Below are 19,259 nucleotides of genomic sequence, written 5' to 3'. Positions count from 1 at the left end.
GGTGCGCTCATTGTGCTCCGACACAATAATAATTGCGCTAATGATCGCGCTCGAAAAGTGCTTCGTAATCGGCGGGGTAGGGACCCCTTTCAGATGCTATAGAACGTGCCTTAAAGTAACTAACAACACTATATAATATCTTCTGCTCAAAAAAAAAAAAAAAAAAAAAAAAAGAAACATAAGACGACGAAAAACGCTACAAGTCAAAACCCACATGCGCAGCACTAACTCTATCTGTGCGCGCGAATAATTTTTGTCGGCGATTGATTCTATTTTTAAATCATTACGCGCGCACATAATCAGCATCAGTGTTCCGCTAGAAATATAGATATCGCGAATCGGTAAAAAAAAAACAAAAAACCATAACAATAGAAAAGAAAATAATGCACCAACACACGATCAAACACGCAATCTAAATAACCGATTAAGCCGAAGACCAAAACGTGCGTTCGGCGCACAAAGAGGCAGATACGCCCGGAAGCGCTCGCCGGGAATCGAAACCGAAAGAAGGGACCGACGAGAGAGAGAAAAAGAGCCAATTCTCTCGCTTCATTCCACGGCTTATACTCGCGCCCACTCGTACACATTAAAGGGATAATGTAGACGCGTGCTCGCTCGCGCTCGTACGTATACGTACGTGTGTGCGCAATTCGGCACGTACGTATGTACGTACCTAGAACGTGCGTTAACGTACGAAAGCGGGTAGGATACGCCACGCGGGGCACTCTCTTCATTTCCAGGCTGTCACGAGCAGAAGAAGATTCGGCCTGCGTTTGACAGCCCCAGGGTCTGGGTTGGGTGCTGCTGCTGCTGCTGCTGCTGCTGCCGCTGCTGCTGCTGCCGCTGCCGCTGCCGCCGCCGCTGCTGCCGGGGTTGGGCCGTAGGTTGGGAGAATCGTGTAGGGGCACGTTGGGAGGTGGAGGGTACACACAGTAGGTAGAAACGGGGGTGAAGAGCGAAGGACGGGAGAGAGGAAGTTGGCGTGTGCCCATGTGCCGGTACTACCGATTATACCATACTGCATCGTACTGCTACATCGCGAGACCACCCCTTCCTATGCCACCCCCTTTTCTCTTTCGCGCACGGGGCTTTAACTCGCCCTCCGCTAGCACTCTTCCAGCTGTATTCATCTCGTCCGCAAAAAAATTGTGGAAGCAGACCAATACGGATGAAAGAGGGACTATATCGCGCGTGTTTCCTTCCTACAGTAATAACGCTCGGTGTGCGTCGCTCTCTCACAGCGACGAGACGAGACGACAACGTCGATCCCTTTCGTAAATTTTACGTTTTAATTACTCTGATGTCTCGGGACTATGTTGAGTTTAACGCGTTGCGATGATGTGAGCGATCTCTCAAAAGCGAACGCACTCTCACGAGGAAACAAATTCTCTCTCAGCCGAGGTTCAGATTGAATCATCAAACAGATGGAACACTCGGCAAAGTGTGCTGTGTGTATTACGCAAGTAAGCCAGGTGTGAAGTAATGTTGTAATTACTTTGCATAGTAATAGCCTCTCGGCGTATCTGCATGCACGAAGGTTACACGAGAGAAAACTCGCTCATCGATGGGGGTGTATAATGCGATAGGTTGCCGTAAAACGTGATTGAAATCGAAAAGAGTACATAGAAAATATTATTCTAAGAAGACACCAAGAGAGAAAGAGAAAAAGAGAGATAGAGAGTAACAGCAGCTGCGCGAAGATAATTAATTGCGTGTCGTTTTCTATTCTTAAATAAATATCATTCTTTATAAATAGTCTCGTCAACTACTTCGTTTTCCTCACTTCGAATATTTTTCTTCGCACGCTATTTTATTCTTTATTTAACATAGAAGAAACTTCGTGATGCTTTTTATCTCGCCGAGTTTGGATCAGAACTAAATATACGCGCGTAATATATTTATTTATTACTCGCGTGTTGGTGCGATTTGCGCCAGAATTTCCCGACCATTACGCGCATCTGTTTCACGACGAGTCTTTTTTCATGACGGACTATACCGTATCGACCGGATTTTCATATAGCGGAAAATATAGCGGAATCTTAGTCTCTCTCTCTCTCTATCTATCTGTTTTTCTCTCTCTCCGGTAGATTGTTTTCTCGGGAGAAGTGGGGAAGAGGATAGAAGAGAAACTGTGTGTGCGGGAAGGTGCGAAGAACATGTCAGGAAGAGAAAGAGTTCGAAAAGGAGGGGAGTATGTGCGGAATCGAAATTCGGAGGACCAACGAGATTCCCGATGGAAACTGGAAACACGCGTGGAGCAGACGGGTTACCCGGGAGGGCAGATGCAATGACGGCTGCTGTTTAATATCGGTGCCGCACATGGGCGCACTCCGAGACACATTTCACTAATATTGCAGCCAGCCAGCCAGGCAGCAGCCAGCCGGCAGCTAACGGAGACGGCGCGTTTCCCAGTCGCGCACGCTTTACATATCTCTCGGCGCATTAATATATTCAACACATATGAATATTGCAGAGGAACCGAGACACACACGTAGGAAGCGAGATAGAGAAAGAAAAACGGCACAGAGAGAGAGAGAGAGAGAGAGAGGGAGAGAGCAAGAGAGAGAGAGAGAGTGGAAGAGGGATGACGAGAGGCAGGCAGAGAGATGATGTACTCGCCAGCTAAACCATTGTGCCTATCTTGGGCTTCATGAAATCTGCAGTTCTCTCGCTCTCGCTCTTTCGCTATCTCCATCCCTGTCCCTCCGCCACCCTTCGCCACTCATTGTTCCGCGACAGAGCTTTGTGCTTTGTGCCTCTCGCAACTCCGGAACTATTTCCGTGGCTTTGAATAAGGAACTAATGAATACGAACTGTGGATGGTGGCAAGCTTATATATTTTCCGACGTGTATCACGCTTATCGTATATACGCGCCGCGCTTCTTTCGCCTTCGAGCTACTCCATTTCCTCTGCCGCGTACTATTGACACGTACCGCGGTAATCGTATCGAGAAAAAAAAAACTACGCGCCGCGAATACGCGAATATGTTCCTAATTCGAAAAAAGAAATCAGAAATCCGCAACTGCTACAACGGCAAAAACTTGTCCGTGATAGATTATTTCCGCGATCGCGATCATCAACTATAACCGCGCAACTTTGTGGATAACTTTAGCGTGTTGCATCCTCTCGGATCTGATTCTCTGCCAACTATCTAACGCTTGCGCGCGTTCCAGCTGCGCGATGCAGTTTCGGCGAAACGTTTTCGAGCGAGGCGTTTTCTGCCTCCATGGGAACCAATTACCCTCCCGCCCTCTTTCGAGAATGGCCGCCCCTCTGGGCGATGGTCGCTGGTACTCTACACAAGAGTCCAGTCTACGCGCGCGTACGTATATGAGAATCGCTGCGTGCACACGCGTGACAACGTAGCTTGAGTACATGATGTACTCACGTACACGTAATAAAACATGCGCGTGTAACTTTGTGTATGAAGTCACGCTATGTCTCCATAGAAATGTATTTATACATAGTATATATACATATATACTATATATAATATATCTACGTGCGATATATACGCGTGCACGAACGTGCGTATGTATGTGTGTGTGTGTGTGTGTGTGTCCGACTCCTTGGCAATAGAGACTGGAGAGGACAGAAAGGAGAGACAGAGAAAGGGAAGACAGGCGCAAGAGAATGAGAGAGAAGCAACGGTGATGGATCGTCCAATCAGTGCCGCGAGATGGAGCACGAGAGAAACGGAGCGAGTGAGGAGGCGAGACCGGGAGAGAATCTTCTCCACCTATGGCATGGTACGCGGTGGACGATGAAAAAAGAGAGAAAGCGAGAGAGCGAGAGAGAGAGAAACAAAAAGAGAGAGGAAGAGCGACAGAGAGAGGGAGAGGTCATGGTCGGGTCGGTCTCCTGCTAATCGAAGAACACGAGGTGGCCCTGTGGCGGCTCCGCATGAGAGAAACTCTGCCTCGGCTATTCTCCTCCGCCATCACCTATCGCCGGACCGGCTATTGTGTAACTTGCTCTCGACCGGCAACGAATTCTCTTCCGCGAGGCCGACAGTTCGCGGTCGAACTTCACTGACATTGCCCAATGAAGTTCCAATTAGTTCGCGTGTTTTAGAGTCGCTTGCGAATCTCTTTATGTATTCGCGATATTATTCACGTATAGCAATATCGCCAGTTTGCATTTTATCGATACGACGCGTTCTTCCATCTAATTTCAATATGAAACTCGAGCAAGTTTGTTGAACAAAAACTGAGTCATTCGTCTTGATTTTTTAAAGTTACTCTTGAAGGGGTCGCGGTACACCGAAGAACGAGACAAACGGATCTGCGGTCGAAGGGGTTGAGCTCGAGGGTCGCGAGCCGCGAGGTTGAACATCGTTCAAACTACCGCGCACAATGCCGAGGAAGTTACCGGGAATCCGCGTTACGGAGGAGCCTCGTCGACGAATGTTTGCACGCGGAACGCCACGAGTTCTCACCAATGGCGTAACCTCCGTGATCGAATATTGAGTAATCACACTTTTTTCTCCCTCGCGTTGTGTAATGATTCAATCATCTTTTTTAATTGATGCGGTTGTTTTATCTCTTCTTGATTTTTCTTTTTTTTTTTTTTTTATTCTTTTTGCTTGTCACATCGACAATGTTGCATAGATCATGAAACTGTCAGGCGACTAACTACACGGGAAAAGATACATCGCGAATTTAATAATCGACGAAAGCTGGACGTGTTCGTTACATATATCATCACGTCTCGCGGTAACATCTTTATTGCGCAAATATAGCACGCAATTTATTGACTCTTCAAGATTATTATTGCAAATAGAAAACAAGTGTTTTCTATTTTTACGCAAAATTACAGCGTATGCGATATAAAGATTGTCTTCGTATTTTCTATGTCGATTAGTTTTGCTAATTAGTTATTATTATTAAGTTAAACTGACGATAATGACAGACGAAAAACTGCGCACGGCTCGTTAGCCGAAAAAATTAAGACAACGGATACACGACGTGAATGATACCTGGTATCCCAGTTACGTCCCAGTTCTTTCATCAGACGTAGATACCCGAGAAATGCACCGCGGGGGATTGTGAAAAATGATTTCCTAGTAGCACGAGAGCTACGCCACTGTGCGTAGAGTGGCGAAAGAGAGGAAGAGAGCAAAGAGAGAGAGAGAGAAAGAGAGAGGGCGGCTAACAATGGCCGCCAACCAAAACATCCGATAAATCTAACCGGCCCGGACCTCAAGCCCCGAGGGGTTTTAAACTCTCTCACCCCAAACGCCGACGCGGGCGCAACCCTTACATTACGTTACACTCACGGAAAAGGGAGCCATGCCGTGTGCTATTGCAGACCGATACGGGGAGGTCGGGTGAGGAAGGAAGGGGGAGGTGGTGAACGGGGGTGCAGAGCACGGTGGTTCCGCGCGATAGAGACGGGGGAGAGGAGAGGGACGCGCGTGATGTGCGACCCACGAAAAACCAAACCGAGAGAATTTCACCCTCCTCCTCGTCCTCCTCCTCTTTCACCTCTGCTTCTCCGGCATCTATCCGCGCACCCCCGTCTCGGGGCTTAACCTCCTTCTACCAGTAAACGTAACGAGATCTGCTGTGCGCGAGCGGTCGTGTACCGGTTCTGACGAAATTTCGACGAATTTGTTTTGTTACCGCATCCTAATTCGTTTTGTCCCACCCTAGTCGAAACCGCGGTCGAATTCCGGGCTCTGCAAAATTCCGGCACGTTGTTAAATTACGCGGTGAAAAGGGTTACGATATTTTAGACAGACCTCGATTAAGAATTGCCGATACAGCTGTGCTGAAATATATTACATTAATCCAATCAGTCTTAATGATGAAAAGTCTGTTAAAATAAAAATAATGTGCGAAAGACACGCGGAAGTTGTAGATCAACTTACGCGACAAACGAGCGTGACAATCGGAGAAAAATCGCGCGTCAGTTGGGACGTGCCGTTTTGCGATCTTACGAAACTCAAAATAACGCAAGCTGCGTCAGGAGATACTACCGCCGTCTTCGTCGTCGTCGTCGTCGTCGCGATCTCCGTAATAGACGGCGAGACGGAAATATGCAGTCAAGGAAAACGGCAAGGCACGCTAATGTCGTCGTCGTCGACGCAGAAACTCGACTCTAGCCGCGTGCGCGCGCGACGTATTGAGAGTTAAACGACGCCTGGAATCTCGGGATTCCACGACAGTCGTACATAATCAGACGCGTCAGCGATATTTCGCGCCCGAAGCTGTGAGTGGCAAACCGCGTTTCCGCATCAAAGAATGTCGATAGCTCTCGATGCTGTGCGCGTGGGATCGTGTTTAAACGTACGCAAATATGACGCGATGTTTGCCCGAAGAGCGTTTTGATGTAATTACAAATTTAAGAATATGAGCGCGCTCGGAAAACGGAAAACACTCGTCTCTCTTCAAGATTACGTGTTTACCTTCCCTCGAGCGAAGTGGCAGAAGAATCATCTTTACGAATATAAACGAGATGGACGTATTTGCGTTCACTGTAAATTTAACATTTAATATCGCCTTCATTGATATAAAACGCGGTATCTGTCAGGGACATCAACACTCCCGAAAATCGAGTGAACGTTCGCATTACGCAGTCATCACGCACGCGTCGAGTATTTCTCGTTATTCGCGCGCCGCGTCGAGAGATCGACTCGATGCACCCGAACACGGAAAAAAGGATTCACGGGAGGCCGCGCGAAACGAAGGTGGAAAGGAAGAAAAAAGAAAAAACCCTTTTGCCGGAGCGGCGCGCGAGCCCCAAGTCCACCCCACCTTTCCTTTACGGATCGGCTCGAGAGGAGCGGCGTCCGTGGGCGGAAGGAAGAGGTCCAGATGAGGAGAACGAGGAGGACGAGAGGCCAGAAAGAGGGACAGACAGGTCGGCCCGAGAGAGGAACCCGCGGCTGCCATGGTTACCGTCGCATTCCCGCCTCGCCTCGTTGCCATGGAGACGGCGGCACCCTCTCTCGCTCTCCTATCTGCTCTTTTCGTTCTCTCTGTCTCTCTCTCTCACTCCCTCTTCGTTTTCTCTACCCTCTGCTCGCACACGCCGGCCGACTCGCTCGCACTCACGAAATTCCGTCCTACTCGCTCGCGGGCGCCAATCTTCTCTCCGGCGACGACGAGCGGCTCGTTTCTCTCGCGCGCTCGCTCCGTCCTTCCTTCGCGGAGGGAATCCGCTGCTCAACAGAGAGAGGGAAGTCGAAAGAGTGGAGAACACACGGAGAAGAGACAACCCGCGGATACGTGTGCGCATGCGCGATACACTTGGTCCTCCACGACGACGTCGAGGACTCGATGCTCCTCAGTTCGATTCACTTATCAACCGCGAGTCACTTGCAACCTCGTGATGCACTCGGATGATGCTTATCTGTGGCGTTCTTGACGAGAGATTCTTGATGCCTCTCTGAGAGGAAGGAAGAGAGAAAGAGAGAGAGAGAGGTTCGATATGATGCCGCGGCGAATAGAGCGGAAGATCGCGCACGCGTGAAGAGAATTAAAAAATCAAGCGATAGAGAACGGAATAAAAAAAAAAAAACGAAAAAAATAGACGGAATGTCAAAAACCATTTTTCAACATTCGTTTCGCTCATTAATTATCTTTTTGAAAGATATTGAATATTGTTCAATTTGGTTTCTACGCATACGTACTCGACGCCGACGGTTTACGAGCTCTCTCGTGATATCGCCTGCATCAACCGTACACTCTACGATCGTACCATCGAGTTTAATTTGGAAATGATAAACACAGAATTTTCGACAGAGCTTTCTGCAGCATTTTGCGCGTCCGCACGACCGTGTTGCACGCTCGCAAACCACCAGGGCCAAGCCGCATCATTCGCGCGCAAAACGAACGAGGTGTAAGCGCCCTGTTTCGTAAACCGCGGTTCTGATTGGCCGTCGCGTCACCCGATATCAATATTTATTCAGCACGGCAAATGCCCGGGGCCAGATTAAAACTTGTTTATGCGGCCAACGATTCGCTCCTCCCACCGAACGCGCACCGAAATGTGCACGCATAAAACGAGCGCGCGCGTCTTTTCCCCCTACGCCTTTACGCACTGCACGCACGGCCGAAACTGATCGAAGATTAATTCGGGCGAGAATAAAATGAGTTTTTACGCACGGCGGATGACATTATCCGCGACCGGTATATACTTTATATTGCACTAGGGAAGTATGTATAATTAAAAAAGTATCGATAATTAAAAATATAATTGCCTCTTACAAACTGGTCGAGAACTTTGAGCAATTAATTTCTTTTAATTGCTATTCTCATAATTTATTCGAGTTCTTGGAGTTACTTATGCGATCTTTTGAGATTAAGAGAGTCCGAATAGACAATAATTATGCAAGTAAGAGAAAAAAAAATGCAAAATACACATTATGTTACGCTGATCACACAATACATTAAAATTACGCATGCAACAAAGAAATCGCACAGATAAGAAAATCTTTCAGAAAGTACAATTAAAAACAATATGATAATTAATAAATTGCCGCTTAGAAGAATTTTATCAGTACGTTTTGAGCAAGAGTTTGCGAAAACTCAGTCTTCAATTGTATTCGCAATCTTTCTGAAACCCGGACGCAGCGCATCTGAAAGATCTTCTCGCAGAAGTTATCGCGACGCAGGCGCGAAATAATCAAAGCCTCATTGTGACGAGTCCTCAATTATTTCGAGACTGTCAAATGACTTTGATTATAAATGCGAATATGCAATTTCTGTGTTCGAAAAATTTCAAATTCATGCGAAGAACTCGACTTACCGGGACTGCCGAGGAAGACGGAGGAGTAAAGAACACCACGACGCGCTTCGTTCGCACGTTGCGCGTCAGGTGGCGAACTCCATTCTCTACGAGGACACCATTTGCCTGAAACAATTTGTTTTACATTCGTTAAAACAATTATGACACAATTATGATATATGATTTTACATTTCAATATTATTACAATTACAAATACAGAACGCGAATCGCTCTCGCTCTCTTTACGAAACAAATAGCGTTCATAAGAAACAAGTCGCGGATAAGTGAATATTCGTGCAGCTCTTCGCGTACACGACTTTCGAGGGAAAAAGAAATTAATGTTAGGGAAGAGACCCGCGTCCATAAATTTTCACTTTCAGATCAACCGGCGCCGCGTTGACACGCTTTAAATGCATTAATGCAAGAAAAGTGTAGTGGTAAGCCGGTCGACTTGAATTATGAAAAAAAAATTCCTCAATGGATTTGTCGCGAGATAAAACGTCGGCGTTTACAACGTCGCAATCAAAATATACTGTAGAAAAATCGTGCCGATAACGCGAAATAGCCTGTTCACGTGTAAAAATAGATGTTCTCTCGTATCGATCCCCCGCACGAAAACGTTATTATGCGAAGGGCCGTGGAGAAAAAGTATGCAGAAGGGGGGGAACCTCCGACATGTGGAAGGAAGCAAAAGATTCGTGATCGTCGGCGTCACGACTTCGACCAAAGAGATTCTATCGTATTTCGCTCTATATATACATATGTATATATATATGTATATATGTATACCGTTAGAGCAAATTCATTCTTTTTTTTTCACCGGCTAACATGCGAAGTGTTGTATACCTTTGCGCGATTTACTTCAAGAATAATCATACTATTATGTTGATTACAATAATTAGACTTAAGAAAGTGCAGAATAGAGAGACAGAGAAAGAGAGAAAGCACTTGTATTAATAAACCACTTGTTCTAAATTACGTTCACCGAACGCTTCCCATTATCATATGATATTAATCACGTTGTGTGAAGCAATCGCGAATGGTAAAGTGTTTTTATAAATAGTGTAAAACGTTTTACGTAATACACAAGAGATTATTATAATATTTCTCTCATTTGCTTCATTCTTTCGCAACGCAGAATTTCGAAAAATTTCCACCCCCTCCCTCCCAACAGATTTATCAAGCGAAAATCGGGAGAACGCCTCACGCGCGCGGCTGCAGTATTGCAATTTTCCAGATGCGAAAATAGGAAAGGTATCTACTTTATTTCCAGCGAGATCCTGGCTGAATGAGGATACACGGTAAGAAAGGGTGGCGCCGGGGGATAAGAGTAAGCCGCGGAGCGAAGTAATTTCACACGAGAGAGTAGGGTCTTGCTCTGCCGGGTGAGAGAAGATCCCGCGAAGCTATAGTCTTATCTCGGAAATATAGCGGGCACATCCCCCTGCGAAAATTATATTCTCGGAAAGCAGAAAATTGCTTCGCTTCAGCCCGCCCGTGCTGTACGAGCTCGCGCGAAGAGAGCGCGCATCGATATTAGATAACATCGTGTTTTTTTGTTTTATAGTTTTTATCAGTCATCTCAGATATATGTTAATCTTCTGTATAATGAGGATCGTGTACGATATACCGAATCTCTCGCGAGCTCGCCGATCATTAATATCTCCGAATATCATTTCGAAACCTCGCTCGGTTCTCGACCGGGTGTATGAGCCGGCGCGCGCTCCGAACTAATGGATTTAAAAACGAATCCAACGATGCTGATTATAGTGTGCCGGGGCGAGGCGCGTTTAACTCTCTCGACGTTACGGTCACGGTACGTCCCGTCAGTTTCTGGTTAAACGAAATGACAGGGCTGCGCCGGTGATTCGAAAATAATGGTTATTCCCCGCACGAGGGACAGCCGGGATCGCGTTAATGACAAGAGATTAGCGTTCCGACACCTGACCCGCGAGCAAATCTATCGAGACGAGTGAACGTCTCGCTCGTCGATACCTCGTCGAGAAACGAAAAACGCTTTAAGCGCTGCTTGATAATCGCACGTACAATATTTATTCGAAGCATCCTCGACGCACTACCGCACTCTCCTCGCGCGCGCGTCTTTCCGCGTCGCGGATAAGTGAATAAACAATATATCAGGATTATTCAAAGTCATTTGCTCGCGTTGCCGACCCATTACGCACCGGCGGACCATACGTCACCGCCATTTCGAAGTTCTCCGGGTCCTTCGGATACCTGTAGAATCCTAGGACACGAGAGAGGAGAAGGTGGAGCGGATGGATGGAGATTTATAGCCGCTAGGAGACAGGGTGTAATCATACACATCGCCCCATCAACTCTGTAACTGTGATTTACCGTGGGAATTCGAAAAAGTCTGGAGTTTCTGTCGCATTTTCATCCGAATTCTTCGAAATCTCGTCGCTACGCGAGCTTATATACGACTGTCATACGTCAAATCTAACGTACGTGACATTCATGTGCACTCGCGAATCGCTTCTCGCTCTATTTGCACGAATGCACGCAAAACGAAACGCTCGAACAAAACGAGACACTGACTTGAGTTTTGAGGAATCAAGAGCTAAAATATATCGCATCTTAAAATTTGATGCTGTCAAAGTCGATCTCACGTCTGCGAAAGCATTTGGTGGCAGCGAGGGCGAAACCGCGCTTTCTTCACGAGGATTCGTTTAATGGCGGCACAAGAGTGAGACGTCTCTTTTGAATGATCACCGTAGCTAAATTGCGGGTTAACTTTGGTCTAACGGGTTCGCGTGTTCGCGACAGTCATGCCACAGGGCCGAGTCATGTATCGGGCAAAGCCCCCGAGGAGGAGCGCGATCGGTGGGAGGTGGATGGACCGTGATACGACGGGCTACGTCATCTTCGTTCGAGACCGAAATCATACGGCTAACAACACACGCGCGCGCGACGCGAACTCCCGCTATGGCCTTTATTTTTGCGTCCAACAACAGCTGACGGTTATAAATTGAAATGTAACGCACCGGGCACGCGACGGCCGTCATTCGCGCTGCTTCGCTGAAATCCTTCCATGATTAATTCGTTTCGACAATGCCAAGTTCATTGAACCACAATGTGTGTGTATCTTTTATTTTTCCGATAGTCGCGTTGCCGACACATAGTTGAAACTCGTCGTGCGTATGAAAACTTGAGTAGAAGTTTGTTGCATTTATATAAGCGCTGTTTCGAACGGTTTTTATAATAGTCTCGCTGTTACTGAGATGATTTCGCGTCGTCATCGATCCGAGAGTCTTTCGGGTTGAAATAGAGAGATTCGGAGAGGATCCTCAACGTCGACATCCGGCTCTGACGCTCGTGGAGACCGTGGCGGATGTTATAGATAGGATATAGGTACGTACCCAATAACCCCATCACGTCGGAGATGCTTCCTCAGTATAAATAAATCAATATAACTCGCTTCCACCCTTAGACGCCGCCCTCTTTCGTAAGGAAGTGACGTATGAGGCTCGCATCTTCCAAGGCGAGGGTTGAGGAGGCCACCCTGTTATTTCACAGTTAGGCTCGTCCGTCTCCCTCTCTCTCGCCGCCTCCCTCTAACACCCTCAACCATCTTCCTCGTCGTCGTCTCTTCCACCATCCAGACCGACCTGTGTGTCCCTAGTGCCGCTTCCGAGCGCGCACGAGTCCCACGGGAAGCTTTTGTCCTCGAGCTGTAAGCGACTTCCTGACAGGCCAAGTTTGCACCTGCTCTCCTTCTGGCTCGTCCGTGTTTCTCTCACCGTCTCCTTCTCTCTTCTACCTCTTTCTCTCTTCTTCTATCCGACATCTCTTTCGCGTCTTGCGTCTTCCTTTCTCTCTCAATATCTCCCCTTCGTGAGCTACACCTAACCTTACGCCACCACCCACCGACGTTACCGGCGCGTAATTTATTCGGGATGGGTATCCTCTCTCGCTCTCTCTCTTTCTCTCTGTCTTCGACCGAACGTAATCCGTAGATCAGCGCGCCGGATAAACCGGGCGTGTCGTTATATACGTTCGTCGAAATTATTTTCGAATAATCCCCGCCGTCGACACCTCGGACTCACTTATCTTAATTAAAATTACCCTCGCCCCGCGCGCGGCTCCGAGCGAAATCGGATGTTTGCACGATTTACGATAATAACACTGCGGCGGTAGACCGACATTTAAGTGACAGGGTTTATGTCCCGCTTTCAGTGAAAGACGCAAAGAGATTACTCATTATAAAGACGTTTACACGCGTCAACTTGAAAGATCCCGTAATCGTTCTCGAGACGATAATGTACTTCTGAAATGTTACAGGAAGCTTTATCGACGCGATTCTCTTGTGATTCTCTCAAGGAATTTACGCGTAAAGCGATCGAGAAATTGAACGATGAAAAATCTCGCTTCTCTCGTAGATTGAAACTCAACCGCAAAACGCCGAGCCGTTGTTTCAAGATTGTCGGACGATATTGTGACGTAACTCTCGTATTTTCCGCATTCGCGGACGGAAATACCGTCTTTCTCCGATAAGGCAGAGAGAGAGAGAGAGAGAGAGACGACGGGTGGAGGTCCGCAGATGTCGGAGATGCCGAGTGATTAATGACGCCCGATAGACCGTAATTTGTTGCGGCTTGCAAACTCGCCGTCTCCCGGCGCGTCTTTCAAATTCAAATTATTGATAAACAGAGGATGCTACTTTCCAACAACCTGTACGAGATGCTGTCAGATCGAACTGAACGACTTCACCGAGGCGACGTAGTAATTAATTTCGAGCAACACGTTACGCGATTTTCGTTATCTCGAGTTGATACAGCCGCGATGTATGTATCTCGAAGACCTCCGGTTGTACGGAAAATCCCTGTGCGCATACAGAGGAAAGAGAAACATGTATAACAAATATACGCGATAACAGAGGCCGCTAAGGATTATATCACCCTCGTAAAATCATGCACGGATGTGTATATATATATATATATATATATATATATTAAACAAAATACATAACAGTTATAACGTTATCGCGCGAGAGCGCATATAATTACCCCAGTTTTGTAGATAATAGTAGGTACATGCGTTCTCGTGTTGTATATGTATATTCGCGCGTTAACGGGTAAAATCGTCACAAAAAAGAAAACTCAAAAGGTGTGCACCTAAATAATGCGACCTGAAGCCACAATGTGGCGATATCGGCGGCGCATTATCTACGCCGAGAGAAAAATGATGATTCTTATTAGTCGGAATAAAGATAAAGATGCGATAAGACGCTCGTTTTAATGGCTCGTGCCCGTTAAGCGCGAGTGGATTCCCCGCGATCGCGGACGACGTCGTCGTTCCCGCAGCGAGCGGATGCGCGATTACCATTAAACGCGTAATGGCAAGAAATGGCGTAATGGAAACACTCGAAGGGACCCGCTGGTCAACCGGGCGATAAGATCGAACAAAGGTGTTAACGTAACTCAACGGCGACAGCTGAGAGCACCGAGCTTCGGTTATACGTGCGCGCGCCACGTTATACCCTCTCTTCCTCCCGCACCTCCGCTTCCTCCATAAAACGCAAATTCACAATTAACACTCTTTCGCTCGCGACAGTCGAATTTACGCTGGCACTTAGCGCGTACCAGAGACGCGCCACCCCTCGCTCGCATTTCAAGCCGTTATCGCGCGAACACCTTCGACGAGCTTCCCATACGCGGAATGTAAATGAAAAGTTAAGGAAGACTTTTTTCAGGTTTGAATTAGGATCATCGGCGAGAAATAATCGAGAAAATATTAAAATTGTTTGTTTTTAGTAAACTAATTTAAAAAGTAACGTAAAATTTTTTGAAAACATGTTTCGACGATTTCGCGCTTTTAGCTTGATTTTCGATTTCCATGCAGATGACTATGTCAGATTCGTTCGAGTGTGAGAGTGCAGAATCTTTAAACACCCAGAAGTGCTCCAATTAGCCGAGTCGATACTCGCCGATTACCATTTCGACACCACGTCGAAACTAATAGCATCGCGCTCGCTCCGGCCAATAATTCGATAAAACTCACTATCGATCTCGCAACACGGGCGCTTGCATCAATATCATAAATCGAACGCTTAATCTTCGTACGGGCGAAGTCGATGCAATAACGCTTCGTCTCGTCGTGGACTTCACAATCGTGAAAATATTGATACGGTATCGATACTGCAATGTTGCGGAAGAGTATCGCGCAGTATTTAATCAAAATATTCCCGGTACTCAATATTCACTTTGTAAAAAAAAAAAAAAATTATACACAAATATATCGGCGACAAAGTTGAGAGTTCGATTACTTTCGAAAGGTCTCGCGTGGGATCAAAAAAAAAAAAAAGTGTATCATGTCGCGATTTATCTTCTCGAAATCGTAAACGCAGTTGGCACCTGATGCCCACGAGGATATAGTTAGATTAATGGCGCCGCGCGCAGAGTTAGAGCCCGCAATGGAGACGCGGTGAGTGCGCGACGGGTTGGACAAGCAGCAGTCGTCCGGTCGTAGGCGGCGGACGGTTAGAAATCACGGCAGAGTGACGTCACCGCCCGTGACACGCGCCGGTTTAATTAGCGCTACAATACCGAATCCCGCATGCGAGCGCCGGAAGGTGGAGAAACCGAGGAGGAGACGAGGGTCGCGGCGCCGTGCCCAGGGTAAACCGCGTGTGCCCTGTTCCCGGTCGCGGAACCTCCTCTCTTTCTGGCAGTGTGCCTGCTGACCTCCGACCCGCCCCCGAGGCCCCGGAACCACGTTCTCCGAATTACCGGCCCCGGTCTCTGCAACAACGCTGCACTTAGCGTAAATTCACGGCGAATCGACGGCGCTTGACGTCCCGTTTCCCTAGCCATCCTGTTTCCTCCTCCTCCTCCTTCTTCTCCTCTTCTCTTTCTCTCTCTTCTTTTTTCTTTGTTCGTCTCTTTTTAGCTCCACCATTATGTGAAACGATGGTTCCCGTGTCGTATATATCATCGATCGGTACGAGAGAGGTTTTTCTATACTGTCGCACTAAGTCTAGAATTACCAGCACAAACCGTAAGTAGAAACCGAACCGATAAAATATTATAAAACCAATTTGTCAGAACTAGTACAAAAAAAAAAAAAAAAAGAAACTCAATACAAAAGAGCAATGTCAACACATAATTGTTATAAATTTTAGCCAATGTTCACAACCAGATTTCATCACACTAATTACCTAAATAATAAATTAACTAAAGAATTTTAATCGTATTTGCCTTGATTTTTTCTTTCGTTTTCGACGTTTCGTGTCTCGGTGTGTCTGACATTTCATAATCATGTATGATAAATTGCGCAACGTCAAACGTATTAAACTAGACAAAACAGGACAGTGTGTGTTTATCAAGACCGACAGACAGTCGATGAAGCTAAGATATTAAAGCGGGAACGATGTTACGCGAGAAGTCATCGCTTTTTACTTTCTCTCTCTATCTCTCTTTCTTTAATGTATCACGTGCACTTCGTGAGGTCATAAGTCGTGTAAGTGCGTGTGCGTGCCACGGGCATGTGTCGCAGACCGGCCACGACACACGGGACCGAGATAGGAGAGAGATTTAAAATGTTGCGGCAGGTCGGAAGGACTAAACGATGATAAACTATCTCGGCAGTCCCGGTAGGCTGACCCTGCACGACGACTTGAATTACGGCCGTAAAACAAAACTACCCGATGCCAGGCGTGCTCGACGAAACGAAAGATGTATCCGCACCAATCTGTCCCGAGCAAAGCGCCGAAACGCGTAATCACGCGTTATAGCAGAGCTCGCGTGGTTTTTGTCTCTTTCAAATATTTTTTTTACGCTTCTCCACGATGTTTCGAAATTACTAGATTTATAAAGCATCTGTTAACACACATTGGCTCTCTCACACACGTGGTATGTGTGTGAGAGAGATAATAATATTATCTCATAAAGCGACCGTTGCACTTTCCACATATAGTCCGTGTATACACAGTGACATTATTTTTTTGACCTTTCTATCTCGATATATCCAAGATGATTGAACAAATTTAAAACTCTATATATATATAAAGAAGAGTGAATAATAAGAGACGATGATAACGCTGTTACGACGCATTCGCTCGGCAACAATGTAATGCGATCAACATGTGTAAAAAAGCAGCTGAAGTGAAAACAAAAATATAAAAGAGTCTCGATGCTTGCCAATCTTATTTATTTAAAGATTCCGTGCGTTTTCTAAACGCAAATCCGACGTCGTAAAATCGCGAGTAAACGATCGCGACTTTTCTGCGAGCTTTACGCCGCCACGAATTTCGCGCGCCCTTCCTCCCCTCCTCCCATCCCTTTCGCGACCCAATCTCGCCTCCCGCGCCGCTCACAACCGGGATTATTAATTCCCTCGTTAAAATCCGACCCGCGGCGTCGCCACGGTTTGTTATTTACGAACGAAAATTGTAAATACGAGCGGGCGGCGCGCCTATCGACGAGCGACCACTCCCGCGGCCGCGGGCAATTAATAATCGCATCGAAGCTAATTAAATCCGGAAAACATGCAAATGCACTGTTTATATTTCAAAGCGACGGCCGATCGAATGCTGCAACGACGGACCGCGCGGAGGGAACGTCGCGGGAGGAAACGCGCGCGGGGGGAGAACCGCCCAGGGGATTCGCATTATAAATTGTCCATAAAAATGCATAAAACACGATCGGGCTCTATCAATTACCGTTTTACGACCGCACGCTGCGCATTAATGCGAACGGCCGCGAGGTCAATCGGAAAGGGATACAATACGATTCGCGCTCGTAATGGCGACGATGTAAATCGCGCGCATTCCGTTATAGATTAAAGATTACCGGAAGAGAATCAAGAGCAAAGCGCCTCGTATAGGCTCAACACTTCGCTTAATCTAAAGTACTTGATAAGAGATTCAGGGTACTCACATAGGAGATAGGAACAGGACTGGAGAAACGGATGCGGGTTGTGCGGAGCGGTGATGAAAACCGTCCATCGTAGATCTCGCGCGCGGAAACACTCGCCACGTTCAAACGCGCCTTGCTCGTGCTGCCAGCTAACGGACGACGAGAAAAGCACTCAGTGACAGCGCCGGTAACACCGCGCTGTGGCGTCCGCGCCAACTATCGCTCGCACGTCTTCGTTCTATCTTCTCCACGTCCACGTCCTTCTTCCGCAAACGGAGCAATGACGACCGTATGACGCGGCTGGCGTACTCGACGGAATTCGCGTGGCGGGATCAACGACGGAGGAAAAGATGTTTCTACGGAGAGAGAGAGAGAGAGAGAGAGAGAGAAAGAAGGAGAAAAGAAGAAGACGACAATGCGTAGTTAGATGAGAAAGACACAAACGGTAGGGATAGAGAAAGAGAGAATCCGCGCTGGCTTTCTCGCCGCGAACGTTTCTTTTCTCGTCTCCCCGTTCTTTTTTTCCTTCCCGAGTAATTACGTCGTTAAGCGCGAGGCAATTAAGACGCAAGAAATCGAGCAACAATCACATTTACGGGGCTGCCGCTTCGCTACGGTGTATTGATCCACGACGCGATGGCCAAAGAGGGAGAGAGAGAGAGAGAAAGAGAGGAGAAAGAGCGGTGCTCGGTCGGTCGAGCGAAGCGGAAAGAGAAAGGGAAGACAGAGGCGAGGAGGAGTCGGACAAAAAAGTGCGTCGAGCGTTTTGTTGGAATCGAAGTGCGCGTCGCGACCGGGATTTTTCCGGCCCCGATGCAAGAGCCTTCGTTCGAACAAAATACCCGAACGTACAAAACTATATCTTGGCGGCGCGAAGGTCTATATCGTCTGAAATTTGCCGCGATCGAAAATACCTATGTTTCGTGGTTAGATCTACAAACGAGATTACAGCTATAAAACCGATTAATTAAAAGATTATCGTGAATATATTGTGGCAAATCTAACAATATAAACTTCCTTTATATTCTCGGCGCAGAATAACAGAATATTTATCGTATAACGGATTATTTATTTTGTGCTCGTGACTGTACTACGTGAAACAAAAGCGGTTTGTTATAATAACGCGCGAACATAATGAGCGTCTGTTTTCTAGGAACGTCGACATTTCGCGAGAAACATTCTCCAGACGTCCCTAAGACGACAGCAACCGACTCGTCGAAGATGCTTTTCCTTCAACACCATGAAAAGCGCATATCTAACAAGTATAAGTAAATTGTAAGTAAATGTACACCACGCGTGTGCATCACTCCCGCACTATACACGAAGCGCTGTTTGTCGTCAGGTAAACTACCGAGAGGATTCCGCGAGAGGAAGAGAAGCAAAAGGAAATGCGAGCAAAACAGTGTCATGTTTCCGAAGACGTCGAGTAAATTTCCAGTCCACAGTTCGATCAGTTTCGAGAACGTCAACAACAAACTCAGTGATGAACGTCAACAACTTTCAACGACGTGACCTTGGGTGAGTGCGTTTAAAAATAATAAATTTTCACGAGATTGCGCGCGGAGTTGTAAACGAGAAATATTTGTGGCAAAATTTTAAAGGTGAAACTTTTTAAATTCATTTTAATATGAATATCGTTAATGTTTTTTTGA

General features: G+C 46.9%; 1 protein-coding gene across 1 annotated transcript in view; it reads right to left on the bottom strand.

The window, feature by feature from the left end:
- LOC109857154 (homeobox protein homothorax) overlaps positions 1–19,259 on the bottom strand; it is a 298,008-nt gene that overhangs the window by 79,360 nt on the left and 199,389 nt on the right. The window contains exon 9 of the mRNA XM_020433208.1: positions 8,756–8,860. Within this exon, the coding sequence (XP_020288797.1) occupies positions 8,756–8,860 (105 nt within the window). The remainder of the gene's footprint in view (positions 1–8,755; positions 8,861–19,259) is intronic.

This window comes from Pseudomyrmex gracilis, unplaced genomic scaffold (assembly GCF_002006095.1).
Source record: "Pseudomyrmex gracilis isolate BER0280 unplaced genomic scaffold, ASM200609v1 scaffold_148, whole genome shotgun sequence".
Classification (NCBI taxonomy): Eukaryota; Metazoa; Arthropoda; class Insecta; order Hymenoptera; family Formicidae; genus Pseudomyrmex; species Pseudomyrmex gracilis.
The sequence above is the reverse complement of the archived record's forward strand: the minus strand, read 5'-3'. Positions and strand labels throughout refer to the sequence as shown.